The sequence below is a fragment of the Vipera ursinii genome, assembly GCF_947247035.1.
Source record: "Vipera ursinii genome assembly, chromosome: 15".
Lineage (NCBI taxonomy): Eukaryota > Metazoa > Chordata > Lepidosauria > Squamata > Viperidae > Vipera > Vipera ursinii.
This window is the reverse complement of record NC_139528.1, coordinates 833,730-852,588: the sequence shown is the minus strand read 5'-3', so window position 1 is coordinate 852,588 and position 18,859 is coordinate 833,730. Positions and strand designations below refer to the sequence as shown.

Genomic DNA, 18,859 nt, shown 5'->3' with positions numbered 1-18,859 from the left:
GACACAGCCCCACCCCCAAGCAACTCCACACACGCCCAGGGAACCGAGACTCCTCGATCCTCAATAGCTATCGGGATTCTCAAATGCTTCCGGTCGTGATTGTCCCAAAGGTGCTTTGCAAAAAGCAACTGGACTTTCTTGGGGTTGTGTGTTTTTTTCCCCCCCTTGAAGACGTTTCGCTTCTCATCCAAGAAGCTTCTTCAGTTCTGATCCTCAATGGATTGTAAAAGAAAACTTCAGCTGGGCAAGGATCGAGGCAAACCTCCAGCGAGGACAAAGGACTTTAGCCAGGCCTGGGGAATAATAAATCGCCTGGGACTGTTTCATTCCAGCTGCCGGGAATAACGGAAGAAGAACGTCTGGAGTCATCCAGATCCAGCCAGGCCGGTGTGGCTTCCAAGCCTGCTTGGGACATTATGTGCCGGACAGGCGCATTCCAGACTCCTGAGTCAGGGCTGGTTATCCTGCCAGGGATGGAAGGTAAACAAGCCTCTGGGATTGCATTCCAGCTTGGCTGATATCTGAACCCGGAGCTGGAGTCGCATGGGGCAAGTTCCAACATGCAGAAAAGACCCTTGGGCACGCTCAAAAGGATGCTGGCCCGTTTTCCTAGCTCAAGTCTTCAGAGGTTTTGTCAGGAAAGGGGGATTCGAACGACGCACGCACCCATCCACACCCTTTTCCGTGGAAGAGTTCATGAGTCGGAAAGGCTTCCTGCAGCCTGTACAAAACTGGGCTTCGGGGACAGATGGCGACTCCTGAAGGAGCAGAACTGGGATTGTGTGTAGAGCGATTGCGGAAGGGGCTGGGAGAGAGAGAGAGAGAGAGAGAGAGAGAGAGAGAGAGAGAGAGAGGGAGAGAGCGTATAATAACTAACAGAGCTTCTGTTTCCTCCAGCAGTCTACCTTGCCAAAGGGATAAGTCAGGGCTGGCATTCTCTGTGAGCTGCAGCTCAGCTCGTCCCCCACTTGTCCTTTCCAACTACAAAGTGCAAGCATATTGATCGAAAGTCCTTTCCCTGTCGTTATCTGCTTCCCCGGAACCAGCGATCTGCCTTCCCTTTCCTTATAAAACGTAATAATAAAAAAACAAATTAAATCCCCTTTCGTTGCCTTAGCTGCCCTTAAGCCAAGGCCGGCTGTATCTCAGTACATTGTGCAAAGGCTCCACCTTGGAAACAAACTGAAACACAACAATTTCAAACAATTTCACTTTGCCTTGGACCCAATGGGAAGGGACAAAGAACAACCGTCAATACTGGGTTTCCCGCCCCCCCCCCCCGCTCCTTATCCTAAGCCAGGCAACCCGCATTCCCACATGGGGGTGAGTGGGGACAAACAGACTTAAGTTTACAAAACTCAGCTTGGGAACTTTTTTCCAAACAAATCAGAAAAGAGCCGGAAGGGACCTTGGAGGTCTTCTAGTCCAACCCCCTGCTCCAGCAGGAGACCCTATCTCATTTCACACAAGTGCCTGTCCAGTCTCTTCTTTAAAACCTCCAGTGATGGAGCACCCACGACGTCTGGTGGCAAGCGGTTCCACTGGTTAATGGTCACCCCTGTCAGGAAGTTTCTCCACAATTCCAGGTTGCTTCTCTCCTGGATTGGTTCCCATCCATTCTCTCTTGCCTTGCCTTCTGGTGCTTTGGAGAAGAGCTTGACCCCCTCCTCTTCTTTGGGGCAGCCCCTCAAATACCGGAAGGCTGCTATCATGTCCCCCTCCAAGTCCTTCTTGTCTCTAGACCGCCCATTCCCAAATCCTGCAACCCTTCTTCATAGCTTTTAGTCTCCAGGCCTTTAATTATCTTAAGTTGTCCTTCTAACCCTTCTTGCTAGACAGCAAAAAAGCAAGAATTTCTGCTTGGGGCCCAGAGCGATTTGCTAAAGGTAAATATTACAGCAATATCTCTTGCCATGGAGGCCTTCCAGTAGCTAAGGTTCAGGGTTGCTATGCCAGGAATGTTTGAGTTATTCCCCCCCACAAAGCTCAAAGGAAAAAAAAAGGGGGAAAACTGGTTTTTTTTTTATTTAAAAAGTTTTACAATACATTTTGACTTTAATCCCCCCCTCCCCCACCCCTATCCCTCTCCCCCACTCCCTCCTCCTAAAAACTGGTTTTTTAGGTGGTCTGGAGGTACAAGGATTAAGAAATGCAGAGCAATCTTCTCCCCCCCCACCCTTAACATTCAGCCCACGAGCTCCCTCAGCAAGATGATTGAGGCCTCACTAAGCCCATGCAACGGGTGCGAATCACCCAGGGTTTGCAAGAACAATGAGGCTTTTTTTAGTCTTGCTAACAACCAAAGGGGGGGGGGAATGCCAGGAATGTGCTCCACTAGGCATATTGGTGGGGCAGTCTGCACCGAGGCACTAACCAGGATCAAGGTGTCAAAACCTGATTTAGCTAAGCCCTAAACAGATTGATTTAGTGCATCTCCAAGGCGCCAGAGAGGGAACCAGGTTGCCTCTTCCAAATCTGCAACGCTTCTCCATCCATACAGGACCCGAACTCTTTATCGATGAGCATCTTTCTTTTCCAGTTCAGAGCCAGGCACTTCCCCAGGAGGAGATCCTAAGGGGGGAAAGGTGCCAGGCTTCAGGCTGGCCTGACCAGTTGGCTTCTCTCCGGCTGAAACCTCTCGCTTCTCTGAAGGAAGGACAGAGCCCATTTCCTTGTTTTACACCAAAAAGGGGGAAGGCGTGCAGCCAACTGTGGGAGAAGCAAACCTTGCCAAAAGGAAGTGGATTTTGAACAAATGCTCACTCTGGAACGAGGATGGCCGGTTGCAAAAAAACCCAGATTTTATGTATTTGTCCCCACTTCACTTCCTGGCTGGAGGTTATAAACTATCTTTGCTCAGATTCAAATTAGGCCAAGGAGGGAAGTCCCACAGACAGGAGACTGGGCCCTTATCCTCTTTAATGTCCAGAATCCTCCTCAGCCTGAATCCCACCCCCACCCCCCCAGGATGCAAAGGAAGTGGCCTTCCCGTTTCTTGGTCCTGGCCAGGCACCCGTCCTAGCTTGGAGAGTGGGATAAAATCCCCCTAAAGCAACATGGCAACCCCTTTTGCAAGCCAGGAGGCTGGAATACGTCTGAAAGCCAAACTAAGCAGAACTCAAGTGAGATTCACCAGGAGTGAGCGAGCACTTGTGAAAGGGCTGGCGCAGAACACAACTTGCCACAAGGAAGGAAGGAAGGAAGGAAGGAAGGAAGGAAGGAAGGAAGGAAGGAAGGAAGGAAGGAAGGAAGGAAGGAAGGAAGGAAGGAAGGAATAGAGGGGAAGGGGAGGGAGGGAAGAAATCTGCCTTCACCACGGGACGAGGGATCCTTGGGCTTCCTCTTACCATCCCAAAAGCTTAATTGTTGCAGATTTAAAAGTCTGCTAGAAATACAGGAATGGTGTCAGTGGCATCATGGTAAGGCAAGGCCAGAACACAAGGGAGACGGGTCAGGATTTCTGCAAGGCCAGCTGAGTTTCCTAGTCCTCATGCTCATGAGTCACAGCAAGCCCAAAAAACTCCTCCTGCGGAAAAATCCGAAGGGGAAGGAGCGCCTTGGCCGAGAGGGCTGGGCTGCCTCGCTTTTCCTGCCCAGCAACAGGGCCGGATGCAGCAAAAGCATTTCGCGGAAAACCCACATCTCGCCCACAGCGACTTCCTCAGCCTCGCACGGAGCATCTGAAGTTGTACTGCCCCGGCTCGGTGTGGGGGAGACTGGAATCCAACACTGGATCAGGGGCAGCCTTGGAAAGCATCTCCTCCGGGATGGATCCTGCACAGAAACGCACCTTGAAACCAGGAATCGGGCAGGAGAGACTGCTCCAAAATAGGAATCACCCAAGACGGGCTCTTTAAGGGCCATTTGATTCTGTAAGAGGCAGATTTAGGCAACCGATGTTCATTCTGGAGGCAAACCCTTCCTGCACATGCAAGCAGAAATCTGGTTTGTGGGTTTAGGCACCCAATCCTGGCTTAACTAGGGTTTGTAGAATGAGCCACCATTGGCTGGGTTCCTTGCACATGAGAGAGAGAGAGAGAGAGAGAACACACAGCTCTGTGTACAATGAGCAACTGAATAGTTGCGGCAAGGAAAGACCCGTGGTAGTTTAAAAAATTGGTTTGGGTTGCAGCCTCCAATTTATTGCCCCAATTTGTTCTGGACCTTCAAGAGCAAGCCACAGACTAAACCCCTCCGTCCTCTTTCTCGGCTCCCTTGGACCTTGGCTCAGCGCGCTGGGGGTGAGAGTAGCAGAAGACACACACACACACACACACACAGAGAGAGAGAGAGGATGAGGATGGCAGGTGTAGCCAGGTGCGACTGAGCCACTACTCCACACCTGGCTGAATCGACTGCTTTGCAAGCCTTTGGGGTGGCGAATTGCTAGTAAAGCTATGGCTGGTTCAGTGCCCAGGCAAGGACTATCCGGGCAGGGCCTCCCCGGTCTAAATCCAGCCTAGTTTTGTCTTTTATTCAGCAACCACATTTCGGTGATCGCCACAAACGGGGAATCCCGAGATCCTCTCTTTTGAAAAGGAAGGAAGGAAGGAAGGAGTTTCCCTCCCATTGCCAACAGCAACTCCAAATATTTGTGCACGGAGGAAACAGTTTGTTCTCAGGGCAATGAATCATTCCTCATTTGCCCAAAGAGCAGGTGATGTTTGCACCAGCTTAAGCATGAGACCTTAACTCCCCCACAAGCCTTGTGAATTAGGGAGGGCAGGGGAAGCCAGGCGAGTTTTAAGGAACCAACCGAAAATGACAAAAAAAAGTTGCAGAAAAGAGAGAGGGGGGGGTAGGATTGAGGAGGTTGGGCTGAGAATGGCTATTGCAATTTCCACCTGACTTTTTTGACTACAGAAACTCCCCCATCAAAACGGAGCACGTCACGAGTGTCTAAAACACCCGTCTAAAATGAAGTCATTTTGGGGTAGTACCTGCAAATACAAGCCACCCAATGAGAATCCCGCAGCATCGGCCACCCAACCGAGGACGCGAGTGACGCAGAATAAGTCTATTTCAAAATAAGCCAATCTGCACTGCGGGTCTCAAATCACCCAGGCTTGACCTTTTCTGGGGAAACAGGAAGTAAAGTACACAGAGAGTAGCGCCATTACTGCTGGGTAAACTTCGAAGAGGAAACCAGGCGGAGAGCAAACAAATTTTAAGAGGAGGGTCCGCCCCCCTCCCCAGGGGAAAGGAGGGTCCTGGGAAAAGCAACGCTCACAGAAGCCCGACTGACACCCACCCCAATTAATGTCCCCGCTCAGGTAGGTAGGCAGTAGGGGGAGGCCCAAAGGCTGCATTCCAGCCCTCGTGTGGTCATAAGGGGGGGGCGTCCCTCTGTCAACGTGCAGAGGAGGGGGACGTCCTTTACACGGTGGGTCGAGCTGGGTGGGCAGATGTTACACTTCCACAGGTAGGCAACCAGCCTGTGCCAAGAACCCAGGTCAACCTCGCCCGGTTGCAAGCAGTCTAGCCGGGCACGGCTTTTGTGGCAGGCCAAGTGCTGGATTCGCACACAGCACTTTGCTCAATTTCTGTGGCTGAGCGAAGCATTCCTTAAGTGAGTTTTGCCCCGTTTTATTTATTTATTTATTTTATTTTATTGGATTTATATACCGCCCTTTCCCGAAGGACTCAGGGCGGTTTACAGGGTATTTAAAACAAAGATCGATACAAAAGTTAAAAACAATTTAAAAAGATTAAATCAAATCCCTAAAAAATAAACAAACCCAATTAAAATTCTCAGCCCGGGCCGGAAAGCTCAAAGAAGAGCTTTATGACTTTTCTTGCCGCTTAAGGGAGTCACTGCAGTGGTTAAGTTAGCAACATGCTGGTTAAGTGAATCCGGATTCCCCCTTGGCTTGTCAGAAGGTCGCAAAAGGAGGATCACGTGAGACTGCGGCCGTCATAAATATGAGTCAGTTGCCAGGCAGCCAAATTTTGATCACCTGACCCTGGGGATGCTACAACGGTGTGGTTGTAACTTCAAACGGTCACGAAAAGAAACGGTTGTAAGTCAAGAACTGCCAGTGTTTATGTTCTAGGCACCAAGGGATTCTGCCAAGCAGCATTACTGGCCAATGAGTAACAGCCACACATGCAAACACAAACACACTTGCTCTCTGCATGGACAAGTCCAAGCCAACCCGGATTTTTCAGAGATGTTTTGTGTTGTTTTTTTCTGTCGAGGAGGAAGCACCCAACAGACGGAGGCTGCCCGGGTGCCAAAACCGAAGGACCAGCTGCCCGAGACGCAGCCAGCTGTTGGGGAACAGGTGGCAGGGAAGCACAAAAGCACGCTTGGCTCCCTCGGACCCACAACTGAAACCCCCGTGGGTTTCAGCATCTCGCCTTTCCGAGAAACAAACTCGGCTCTCGAAAAGTCACCTGTTTGCCCCCTCGCCGACACGTCACCTCTGCGACTAAGGAGCGAAAGTGGAGAAGAAACCCACGCGAAACTGAGAAGGCCCTCCCAGCTCTCGTGGCAGGAAGCGCTGCCAAGGTGGGAACTTTTGAAGCTCGCCATTTCCTGAGTCACAGGAAATTGAAGGCGCATCATTTCGCTCTAGAACAAAACAGCGTGAAAGCTCCGTTTCTCCCACTGGGTGATGGAGGCAAGAGACTTTGCACCCCTTCTGACTCAGGCCCCATCCCGGTGAGGTCGGCCACCACGCCCTCCTTGACGTTCTGGGTTAACAAGGATGTGCTCTGGAACGTCCTACTCCTTCTGGCCTCAGCCCACGTGGGCAAGGAGGGATGGCAACGATGCCAATGCCCATAAATCTTTTGAGCATGCCAGACTGTTGCCATCTGCAGCCACTTGGCAGCTTCCTGCCTCGTCACGCTGGCCCCAATCTGGCCCGGTCCTCTTTCCTCTCCTCTCTTGCTAGTACTGGTCTCCTGGGCCTGCCTGATAAGCCTCCTGGAGACAGTTCCCCGAAATGAAATGTTGTCGTCTTCCCAGACACCTAAACGCTTCTAAGAAAAAGATGTTCTTCTAACTCATATAAATTCGAGGAAATGCCGAGACTTGGACACTCGTTCTCCGAAACGAACAGTCCAGTTTTGGAAGGAGCGACGTTCTATTAAGCTACTGTAGTACAAATGGCAACCTCTTTTTTTTGTATCTCTCATCGACGAGCAGTGTGTAGAAAGGCTGCTTCTCTGTCAGGTTGATGTATTCTGTGCAATCCCCAGCATGCTTGTGGGGTTTTGTAAATTGCTATGTGCCTTCCGCATCGCCATCGTAATTATTATTTTGCAAACTCCCACTGGGTAGGCGACGTGAAAAGGACGGGCAGAGATGAGAAAAGGGGGCCCCTTTGTTAAGGAATTTTTTCAGTGGTTAGATATTAACTTGGAGATGATTAAAACATCACAATTACCAGACATTGATCCTGGTATTTAACTGGTCATGCCCAGCTGAATTCTCAACTTTCTCAAGCTTTCTCTACAGGGGTCTAAACCAGAACTCTGCCTGACACAAACAACCTTCAGTGAATTAAAAGGGATTTAATGCACAAATGTGGAATGATGTGGTTTTTTTAAAAACTATCAACACACACCAGTCCCAACCTGATCCTTCAATGTTTCATTCCCCAGAGATGTTTGTCTCAAAATCCAGGTGTGTTGGGACTACATTTCTAAGAATTCAGATCAACATCCCCTCCAGACAGGCCCAATGGCAGAAATGTGGTCCAAAATTGCCATTATTTTTTTTTCTTCTGAATGCAACGTTTTCATCTTTGCGGAGAAGATCCTATCTCCTGCAAGAGTTTCGTGGGCTTTTTTTTCCAGATTTTTTTCCACTAAAGGGAGATACACAACAAGGAAATTGCAGGGCCTGTCATTTTGCTTGAGCGATTCAAGGACGTGTTAGATAACCCTATCAGGAGACTTCAGGGCCTGAACTGCATTTTCCAGTCTCCAATTTCAAAGGAAAAAAAAGACGTTAAAGCAAAATAGAACACACACACACACACACACACACACACACACACAAAAGACTGCCTGTTCAGCAAGGAACTTTAACCCCGAATAATTGCAAATTATTAATTGCAAATTCTACAGTCCGGTTTCAGATTAGGAAGAATCAGTTTGCTGAAGAAAGAAAAACTTTTCTGCGTGGGAAGAAATGCTAAAGTAACAAACATAAATAAAGTTTTATTTGTTTCACAGAGGAGGACCAACCCAAACCTTGGCATTTTTTCAAGCTATTTGGGGGGAGGGGCGGCACCAAGAGAAGACTAGAGTTTCAGTTCCCAGCAAAGTTCAGATATGGTCAGATATTGCGTCTTATGAGAAAGGCAACGGACTGGCTCACCCTGTGGCACTTTGCACCTGGGCTGATGCACAACTGTAAAAGTTTAATGGGTTTATTACATTATATTGGGAGTCTGTGGAAGGAGCCACAGGGCAAGGTCACAGAATTCCCCACTGTGGCTGATAAAAGCTGCTTTTTATGGCTTAATGTGAGATGTACACTCAGCCAATTATGGCTTAGATATGGTTTAAGCAGAGAATAGACTCTGCTCTGCCATTTCCTTAATTGGATCCATCATTTTCCTCTGAATACTTATCTCCTTGGTCATCCTGCACTCTTTTGCAAGCCTCGTGTGATCTCTTGGCTGAAGAATCTGGCGACCAGAAAGGAGATCCCAGGTCTGTCCGGGGGGGGGGGGGGGGGGAGAAAAAAAAGTGGATTGCTTTATAAGGAACTTCTTAAAACAGATGTGCAAATTTCCAAGGAGGAAGAGACTTTTCAAAGCAAAGGAGGCTGTCGGAATATTGAAGCAAGGGGCTAATGGAAGGCCCACGCCCTGGAAAAGGCAGTGACACAAATCCGCAAACAGCCAAGATTAATTATAGACAGAAAGGCAGACTTTGGACCCCCACCCCCCACCCTGAAAACTGGCTCCTCTGTTGAGACCTAGACAGGGTTCAAGAATGAGTGGACGGCTGCGGAGACCCCTTTGGAAACCTTCAAAGGTTGTCATTCTGGGCGGTCTTTTTCCTTTTAAAGATGTGATGGTTACTCCATTAATAATTCCTATTTCTGAGGACGCAAGGACAGTTGGCGGTCCCACCTCTCCGCCACTTGGAAGACGGCTTAAAAGCCGCTGGGGGGAGCTTGCTAATCACTTCCTGGAAGGGAATCAGCCACCCCCACCCCCAAAAGAGCATTTGCCCTATAAAACACCTGGATGCTGGCAACATTCAGCCAGGAGTCAAACAGAAGTAGAAAAATCTCACTATTTTCTCTACCCCGCAAGATGAAGGGCAGCACCAGCCCAAAATTCAGCCAAGAAGAGACACTAGAAGATCAGAAAAACTATAAAACCACAGGGGGGGAAAACCTTTTTGGGGCCTGGCCCTCTGAAACTTTGGGGTGCTTCAGCCTACGTGCCATTTGTGGCGTTAGGGGAAGGCGCCAGCCAGCCTTTGCGGCTGGTCAGTGAGGATGTGTGTGTGTTGCGTGATTAGCCATTGTGAAGCCGAGGAAGCAGGTTGTAGGAGGCAAAAAGGCTTGCAAAACAGGAGCCCCTTCTCACGGAAGTGGCAAAGAAACTCCCCTGCATTCAAGCGTCTCCTTCTGAATGGCTTCCATTATTTTACAATGGAGTCTGCTAGATCTCAAAGGTCGCTTCCCCTAACAGCTGGTTTCTCCCCCCGCCCCCCCCCCCCGCAGTCCCATTTCTGCTTTCAACTTCTGCTATCACAAAGGCAGCAGACCGACCAGCAGGGAGAAGTTTTAAAATGAAAGCACACCTTATCAGCAATCCGTGAGACAAAGTAAATGCTGAATTAAAAGTTTCAGGGTAGGGGGGAAGCAAGGAATAACGAACCCCACGGGGAAATACTAACCCAGCGTCGAGCTCAAGGGGGAACCGATTCCAGCAGGAAAGTTCCCCCCACCTCTCAAGGCAGCTGTCCTGGAGGACTAGCTGAGCCCCCCCCCCCCTTTTCCCTTCCCTGGGATAAAAGCTTCCCTTTCATTTATTTACTTGCAAGGCCTCTTATTACAGGAAAAGCCACCAGCGGATGACTTCACCAGACAGGAATGGCCTTAAAACATTTGCCTAGCTTTTTTGTTTCAATCCCCCTTTTAGGAATGGAAAGTGAAAAGCAGCTGGGCTAAGTTGCCATGAAAAAAAGATTGGGATCTTTCATGAATTGTCCTGAACCCCGGATCATGGAGGCAAAGAACAGGAAACGGTGGGAAAGAACAGCCTGGAGAGAGAGGGAGCGTGCTGGGTCAGCCGTCTGCTCAGTTTTAGATCCAAAGAATCACAGGAGCCTTTAAAAGCCACAGGGGGGCAAAGGAAGTTGAGTTTCAGTGTTTCATTAAACAACAACAACAACAAAAAACCAACAGTTTTCTAAGTTTATTATCATTATCGCCTCTTTCTAGAACAATTCCAACAAGGATGTTGCTGGGAGTTTTGGGACACGAGCCAGTGAAATGGAAGAGGCCACCCACACTGTTCCCATAGGATGTTCTCGCCAGCCTCCCCGTCATGAGTTTTCCCCAATAAAAGGGATGGGAATTAATCAGGGAAAACAACACTCAGCTCCACCCTGTTCCTATTTTTGATTTGTGCTAGAAAATCCTGAGAACTGTGAAATAATAAACAATGCTTAATTACACTTCGCTTCCATTCAAAATCCCAGGGACCCGTTTATGAAATGGAAAATATTGTTGGGGGCCTAACAGAATCCTTTCGACCATCGCTTTTTCCAAGAAACGGGGACTACTTCTCCAGTGACTCCTTGGCATTGTGTGACCCAATTATTTAAGCTTGAGCCTCATTAGAACTTTCAAGAAAGCAGTTCGGCTTTACTGCACTTCGGCTCGTCTTGAATGGTTTGTTCTTTCCGAAGTTCAACATTTTTTTCCCCCAGCCCTAAAATCAAGACATCAGTTCTTCCGTTTGGTTTGGCTGACTGCCACCACTGTTCCTCCCCCCTTTTCATTTACACCTTGAGAGCTGACTCTTCCTACAGTGAATTGGGTGTGTGAGGAATGAATACCAAGCAGAAAGGGGAAATGACTATCTTGCAATTGCAGTTGCAAGTTCCTTAATATGGTTTCCTTCTATTCATGAGGGTGGACACCGCCCATTATCGCTCCAGTCAAATCTTTCTGAGCTGTAGCAAAAGTAACCTTTATTTTGCCTAAAAGCTGAACCAAGGATGAAGCCCGCTCTCAAGTGACTGGCATCCAGTAAACGTGTTTTCCTCCTTTAAAAAAGTATGACCGTTGCTAGAAAAAAGTCACAGCATCACACCCAACAGTGATTTCCAACACACCCAGCTACTTATTGCAAAACTGAGAAATTTATAAATATCAGATTAGAGGAAAAGGCACAAGTCTGTCAGTTACACCAAGGAGCGATAAAAGCTCCAGAGGGGGAAAAAAATAGTTGAAAGAACCTCATTGGATTAAAAATCTACCAATACATGAACTTTCTGTGGTTAATTCCTAAAAGAACGTTTGCCATATTCAGAGAGAGACATTCCTCCGCGTAACATTCTAAGAAGACTGGGGAGTTTGCCCGATGTGTAACATTACCGACAACTTGAACAGTTAAGGGTTAAATTAATTTAATTAGGAAGAACATTCAAGCACATATATTAAACACTTCATTGCTAGATTGCAAAAGAGTGATTCCGCCTGGGAGGAATGTGGACAGGGTAGGGATCAGTAAGGCCTCCATGTTGCTTTTATCAAAGTCAGGGTCTTCAGAATAACTCTCTCTCTGGCCTCCTTCGCTACGTGCAACTGTTCCCTTCTTTCCTACCACAAAGAGAGAAGTTAGTCTAGCAGCAAAGGGGATCTAGGGTGTAAACAGACCTCACATGGTTTGTGACTGGTCCTTCAGATCTGCCAGGAAGTCAGAAGGGATCCAGGCTCAGGGCCCTATTAAAAGATAAAATGCCAATGTTTCTTCTGCATGCTCAGGAAAGAGATTCACAGCCACTGGAGTTTGTGTCAAGTTTTGTTCAAAGGGGGCAGAAGAAAAAGTACAGGTCTCACTGTGGGTCTGTTTGCTGCTCGTGTGAAAATGGGGAACCACAGCTGACACGCACGCAGTACATTGGTATTTATAAATAGAACTTTGGAGAAGTGCCATTTTGCATATTTCTAAGGAAAGGTTTTGCATACTGTGCCAGTAAACCCCACACAAGGCAACACAATAGGCTGGTTCTATTAGCCCCTATGAAAATACTTGCCTAGCCTTCTCTCAATTTCTCTTCCTAATCTAAGCCACCTTTCTGGTCCCTAAAGGCAGAGAGAAAGGGCAGCTGAACCTGTGTGAAATATTTAATTTCCTTGCACATCGCTGTAATCTTCTTTTAACCACCTCAGTGCCCACAGGGCAGCAATTCGGAAACAACGAGGTAGGTGTGCAAGTCCTAGATCAGACAGCCCCAGGACCCAACCCAGTTATTCAGACCACCCTGAATGAACAAACAAGGCTTAGCCCCCATTCCTGAAGCTGGCTAGTTCTACCCTGAAGAGGGAAGGTTGTGGTCTCTGGCCTTGCCTCTACATTTCCCCATTTTTTTTTAAAAAAAAAAAAGCAAAAGCAAAAGCAAGGCCAGGCTTTTAAGCCTCATCTACCAACGAATCGCCTGGCAACGTTAAAGGAGAGAAAAAGAACGAACGAACAAGGAACATTCAGTCACAAGATGAAAACAAACATTTCAGGTTTCTGTATTAACAGAAGGACCTCACATTGCAAGAATCAGTGAATGGGTTTTATTATTAGACAGTTTATGTAAACAAGCAGGTCTGCCAGCACCATGCCAAGTTTTTTTTACTACCCCTGCCCTTATTTGGTCTAGAACAGGGCTGTCCAACCTTGGCCACTGTTAAGACTTGCGGATTTCAACTCCCAGAATTCCCCAAATTCTGGGAGTTGAAGTCCATGGTTCTTAAAGGGGCCAGGGCTGGATACCCTGGTCTAGACTGCTGCACAGTGAAAGCTAAAAGCAATCTAGATTGCAAATTAAAACTCCCGCTCCTATTAACTGAAGCCATTCTCCTGAATAAAAAGAAAAAAAAATCAAGGAAATTCAGCTTATGAACTGTTTCATCCTCAAGGGTTTAGAAAAGGCCATCAGGCACCCTCCAGAGACATCCAGGCTGAAAACATCTGGAGGGCACCCAGGAGGCTGCGTGTGCATGTGTGTGTGTACGTGTACCACATTATATTCCACTGCTAATTCACGCAAGTTATTTTGCTTTCTTACAGGATAAATGACATTCATGTGCAAGTTTAGCTTTTTCTTTTTTAAAGCATCCTTTAACTCAATTCGAGAATCAAAAATAAAAGCAGGGCGATTGAGGATCCCCGAGGTCTCCTTCCTTGCCAAAAGAGGGGTTTTCAAAACACCCTGCTATTTTAGGTGGACACTACAGTCACATGGATAACCTTGTTAACTTGGATAGAAAGGTTTTCTGAAATGCCCTGTAATCGAAGAGGGGGGGAAATAAATCAAGAGTCACCAAATCCAAGCTGAATCATGTTTAAAAGAACAACAAAAACCAAAAACTCTTTGCAACTTTTCTCAAAGATCTCTTCAAGAGCGCACACATCCTGCAGGCTTCAAAACAGGGACTGACATCGGTTCCAAATGATGGTTTATCGTGGTTGCAGACTGAGCTCCGCTGCACGGAGCAGCTTGGTGCGATCCAGGGGGGCCCGTTGGCAGTGTAACGCTTTCAAAGGGAGGGCAACGGAAGGAAAGATGGCAAAAAATAACAATAATACAGGCGGTCCTTTTGAATACGATGGGTTGGTGAGAGTCTGAAGGACGCCAGGCCTTTCCTTAGTGATGGGGCAAAAAAACCACAAACATTTGCCTGCTTCCACCGACAGAGATCACCTGGAAGTCTTGAAGGCGACACTGGACCCAAACCTCTGCAGGTCAGACCAGCGCTAGTCTCCCATTGCCGCCCTGCGCAATCCGATCACTGCTCAGTGCATCCCACGGTCTTTCTCCCGAGCTCGCCAGTCCAAGCACACATCCTGCACAGGTTTCCAGTCCTCTTTGCTTCGTGTGAGTGAACCAGAGTGCACGTTTCTTCCCTTGCAAAACCGACTTCTGTTTCTAAGATAGCCTTTGCTGGCTTACCTTCTATCCTGGACAGTTCACAGCAGTCCTCCTTCCTGGGGCATTCCAGCTGTTCTGCTTCCCGCTCGCAAGAGGAGAACAGCTCAGTTTTCTATTCACAGCAGGAACAGAGGAGTCCGTGCTAAGCTCCGTTCGGAGAGCCCCCCTCGTCTGGCTCACCGGATCAAGTAAGCCAGGCTGGCCCCTAGGCCAGCCACGCTCGCAAAAGCCACCAGAATGCTTCTGATGCTGCTTTCCAGGTCCTCTACGTGGAAGAATTTAACAAAGCCCTCCTAAAAGAAAGAACGGCACCGTTAATGGCTTTGACACCGGTGGCCAGAGTAGCAGCTGGCAGCTTTAGAGAATTCACAGAAAGCAAGCAAAGCACACGTTTCGCGTGAAGAGAGAAGCACATTCCAGAAACTGGGCCTACAGGATATGACCTGTATCTCAAACACCTGCAGAAAACGTAGCCTGTCATAAAACCAGAGAAGCCCACCCCTCTAGAGCCATGCAAACTCTGCCCACGTGCCAAGGAATACCATCTCACATTTTATCTTGATTTATTTAACGTGAGGCAGACACCATAATCCAGGGGTTTAAGCAGTATTCTCTTGTCTGGACAACCAGCCACAAGAACAGCTGAAGCTTCCACTGCCCCTGAGGTCCTCAATAAGGAGGAACAAGCAAGAAATCAGCCCCAAGGCCAGGAATCTCACTTACCCAGGCGTTATGATGCAGCAGCCACTCTCTCTTCTCTGTCACCAGAACCTCTGTGATAATCTCCGCCAAAGTGTTGATGCAGCTTTCCTGATTTATACTCTTCAAGTGTTTGGCAACAAAGGCACCAAAAGAAATGAGAGTCACAATTCGCCCCCAGTTTGTTACGCCATCGTCAAAAACTTGCGTTGCAACTTCTGACATAAGCTTCAAGTCATCTGCTTTGTTGATTTGCACTTTCCTTAGCATTCCTGAATTAAGAAGGGAAGGAAGGACTTTAAGCAAAGCACCACAGAATGTTAAAGAGGAATAAAAATATTGAAAACAATCTCTGGATTAGTCTGGCCATTTCCCTGCCCCAGGGGGAAAAAAAACCCCTCAGAAAAACAGGCAGTGCTGCCATAGTTCATCCAAATAGCAACTAGTGCTGCTTTTCCAGAAAGGAAACAGCACATTTTATGTACAATATATAACACTCAGCCCAGTGATTTCCCAAGTAAAGAAGGATGCAACTCTCAGTTCAGATTGCTAAATGATGCCACGTAAGATGCAAAGGCAGAACTGGATTCACCAGTTGATTTCAAAGCTTCAGGAAGTTAGAATTCAGGTTAGAATGTCCCTACAGTACAGTGGATTATTCGGAAGGCTTTAAGCCTCCTAGTAAACAGGTGCCGATGAAATCTGTTACCAGGGAATTCAATGAATCAACCACAACAGACTTTTCTCCTTTAGGAATCAGAGATGAAGGAACGCCTTTGGCCATCACGCTTTGAAGTGAGGACTATGACACAGAACAGGCAGAGGGTGTCCTTCCACTAGTACATCAGCCTAGAAACTCATCAGCAACCATCCCATTTATCAAGAAAACTTAAAAGCTGGCAAACTTCAAACGCTTTGCTAAGATCACTCCAAAGGCGAAGCACAACCGACTTGCTCTACAGCAAAGGAAGTTAAAAACCCTGCCTAGAGAAGCTTCTGGGTTTTTTTTAACACCACCCTGTTTACAATGAGCTATTTTTCACTTGCTGGGCCCAGCAGGATACGAGCCACTGATAAAGCTAATCTATAATGAGATTTTTTTTTCTGCCTGCCTGCAAGGTTGCCCCCCCTCTCTCAGTACGAAGTGCAGTTTCCTTTCTGCTGCAGCCTGACACTTTCACAATGACTCCTTGCAGCAAAAACAGAGGAGGGGGGAGCAGAGAGGCAGACCTGGCCACACGCAGCCTCCCAGCCACCAGGGTGGGCTCCAGAGTTGCAGCTGCCGTACAGCCAACCCGGGCCAAGAGCCTCTTCCTCCCCAACTCACATCCCCAGCAGAAGGCAAATGGGGAGGGGGGGGAACCCCTGAATAGAACGAGGTCTATTTTAGATCCCTTCCTGCGTATCTTGCACCCGCCCAAGCCTCCTTGCTTGCTGCCCTTTTCGGAGGGGGGGGCTAACTAGACTGACCCTCTGCTTGCATCGCAGTTTGAACATTTGCACCCTCGCAATCCCAGGCTTTTCCGGGGGGAGGCTAATTAGAGTAACCTCCCGCCTGCACCGTAGCTTCTCCGTATCTGCGCCCCCCCCCCACCCCTTGCAACCCTCTCGGGACTCCGAGCCCCATCAGGGGCAGCAGCGCAGCAGCACCCGAACGGCGGGGCGGGATTCGCGGCCCACCTTGGAAGGCCAGCTGGTGCTTCTCCATGATGTCGTCGCAGACCCTCCGCAGCGTCTCCAGCGCCCGCGCCGCCGTCTCCGCCTGGCCGGGCGGGCAGGGCCCGAAGCGGCCCAGCAAGCCCTGCAGGAACTTCCCGCCGCCGCCGCCCTGCTTGGGGGGCTCCTGGTCGGCCGCCGCCCGCAGGTACGAGGCCACCAGCTCCAGCGTCACCCGGCGCAGCGGGTCGGCCACGGGCGGCGCGGCGGCGGCGGCGGCGGCTTCGCTCTCGGGCTCCGGCTCGCAGCCGTCCAGCTCCTCTTCGGGGGTCGCCGCCTGGCCAATCAGCGCGCGCGCAGCGGCGTCCGGGGGCCCAATCAGCGACGGGGGCCCGGCGCGCGGCCCTCCGCCAATCAGCGCTCGAGGCCTCTCAGCGCAGCCGGCCGGAGGCCAGCAAAGCCCGCCGGCCGAGCCGGCCCGACCGCCGGCGGGCAGGAGAGCCGGGCCGCCTTCGCCGCCGGCGACGCCTCCGCCGCCCCCGACCGGAGACTGCGGGGCGGCGGGCGCCAAGCCCGGGGAGCCCCCGCAGTAGAGCACCATCGTCTTCTTGTTGAACATGGCGGCCGGCGTTGCGCAGGCTTCGTCCGAGCAGGGGAGTGGCGCGCGCCCGGCGCGGCCGTTATAAATGCCGCTCGCTCGTGACGTCACGGTGACGACGAGGAGGGCGGGGGAAGGGGCGGGGCGCGCGAGAGGCGATTGGCGCGGCACAGCGGAGGAGGGGCCGGGGACTCTCCCTACGGGAGGAGGAGCTTCTGTGCGCAGCCAATCGGAGCCGGGCTCCGGCTGGAGTTATTTCCCCCTCCCCCTTTTACCTTCCCAGCCAGGCTGGACGGGCGCATTTCTGCTTTGGGGGGGGGAGGGAGAGGCGTGGGACTCCCGCGTGGGGCTCCCGGGCGGCCGATCCGCGGAAAGAGCGCCGCCCCAGCGGGGAATTGCCGGGAGGGGAGGCACTCAAAGTTCTGGAGTTGCAAAGCGGAGCCCGCGGGCGCCGGCGGAATCCTGGCTTGACCCCGACTCCCCTCCTAGGCCACGCATGGGGAATTCTGGGAGTTGAAGTCCACACGCCTTAAAGTGGCCGAGCTTGGACTAGATGTTCTTGGGGGTTTTCTCCTCCTGCAAGGCAGAGGTCTGGGGTCCCCCTCCCCAATCGGTTCCCACCCACCCCCAGGCCAGGTTTGGATCCCTGGCAGTGAAGCTGAGGCTAATGCTGGCTGGCAACACCCCCTGCCTGGATTATGCCCCCCCCAAAGTGCCCCGATGGGAGCAACCGTCAAGCCAAAGCTCCAATCAGCCAACAGACTCAAGCGATGGGTGTTGTAGTCCCACTTGAGGCATGAAAGCCCACTGGGTGACTTTGAGCCAATCCTCCCCCCACCCTCGGCCTGGCCAACCGCCCAGGGCTGTTGTGGTAAGGCAAATAAGAGGAGGAAGGGGGGGGTTGGCTATGTTTGCTGTTATTTACAAAAAACAATCAAGCCAGGATAGAAACAAATGAAAATCTGGGCTGCTTTCTAAGGCAAGGCACCCAGCCTCTCTTTGAGCAGAATTCAGCAAAAAAAAAAAAAACAACCCAGGGGGGTGGGAAACCTGCTGGCTTTGAAACGAAAAGCTCAGCGTCTTTCTTGAGCATAACAGGATGTCACACGCAGCCTTGGGGTAAATGACAGATTTCAAAACTGTGCAATCCCCACACAGCATATTTTCATTTTCCTCCTGCAAAAAACCACGTCTCCCGTGACGTCAGCGGGCCAAAGCCCTGAGTGTTCTCAGGTTAAGCAGTTTGGGGTTGTCTAGACCAACCCGCAGAGATGTTTTTCTGCAGCCCAGGGGCTGGCCTAGGTTTGGCCTGCTGACTGAGGGCCCGGAGCCAAGGATAGCTGAATGAAATCACTCCTTCCAAAGAGCTTTGCCTTAGGAACCAGGGATGAGGTATGCACATTTCAAACCTCAGGAACAAGACAGGTTTTTTTAATAAAAAAAAAAACCAAAACCAGAGGGTGTTTTTAAAAAAGCTTCTTAAGGTTTTTCCCCCCTCCCTATTCTTAGCATGACGTTATGGAAAAGCATCTTTTGAAATGTTTGCATCAAATCTGGGAAGAGAGTGTCAGCAGGAAAACGAAAAAGGCCTGACCCAAACAATTCTCCCCACTGAGCAAAAGCAGACTAATTTTTGCCCCGAAAGGCAGGACCGCACGGGGTGGCCTCATCTGTGTGAGGTGGTCCCCTCCCTGTCTATTTTCCTGGAGACCCCCACCCTTTAATGAAAGAAGGGGCTGGATTTGCAGAGGTGGGATTATTTCTCACAGATGTGTT

General features: G+C 49.9%; 1 protein-coding gene across 1 annotated transcript; it reads right to left on the bottom strand.

Moving 5' to 3' along the window:
• Positions 1 to 13,526: 13,526 nt before the first annotated feature.
• MCL1 (MCL1 apoptosis regulator, BCL2 family member) lies at positions 13,527 to 17,153 on the bottom strand. Its single transcript, XM_083374144.1, has 3 exons — positions 16,510 to 17,153; positions 14,854 to 15,101; positions 13,527 to 14,423 (listed from the first exon to the last, which is right to left on the bottom strand). The coding sequence occupies exons 1-3, from the start codon at positions 17,102 to 17,104 to the stop codon at positions 14,307 to 14,309; spliced, it is 960 nt and encodes a 319-aa protein (XP_083230270.1). The 5' UTR covers positions 17,105 to 17,153; the 3' UTR covers positions 13,527 to 14,306.
• Positions 17,154 to 18,859: the final 1,706 nt, after the last annotated feature.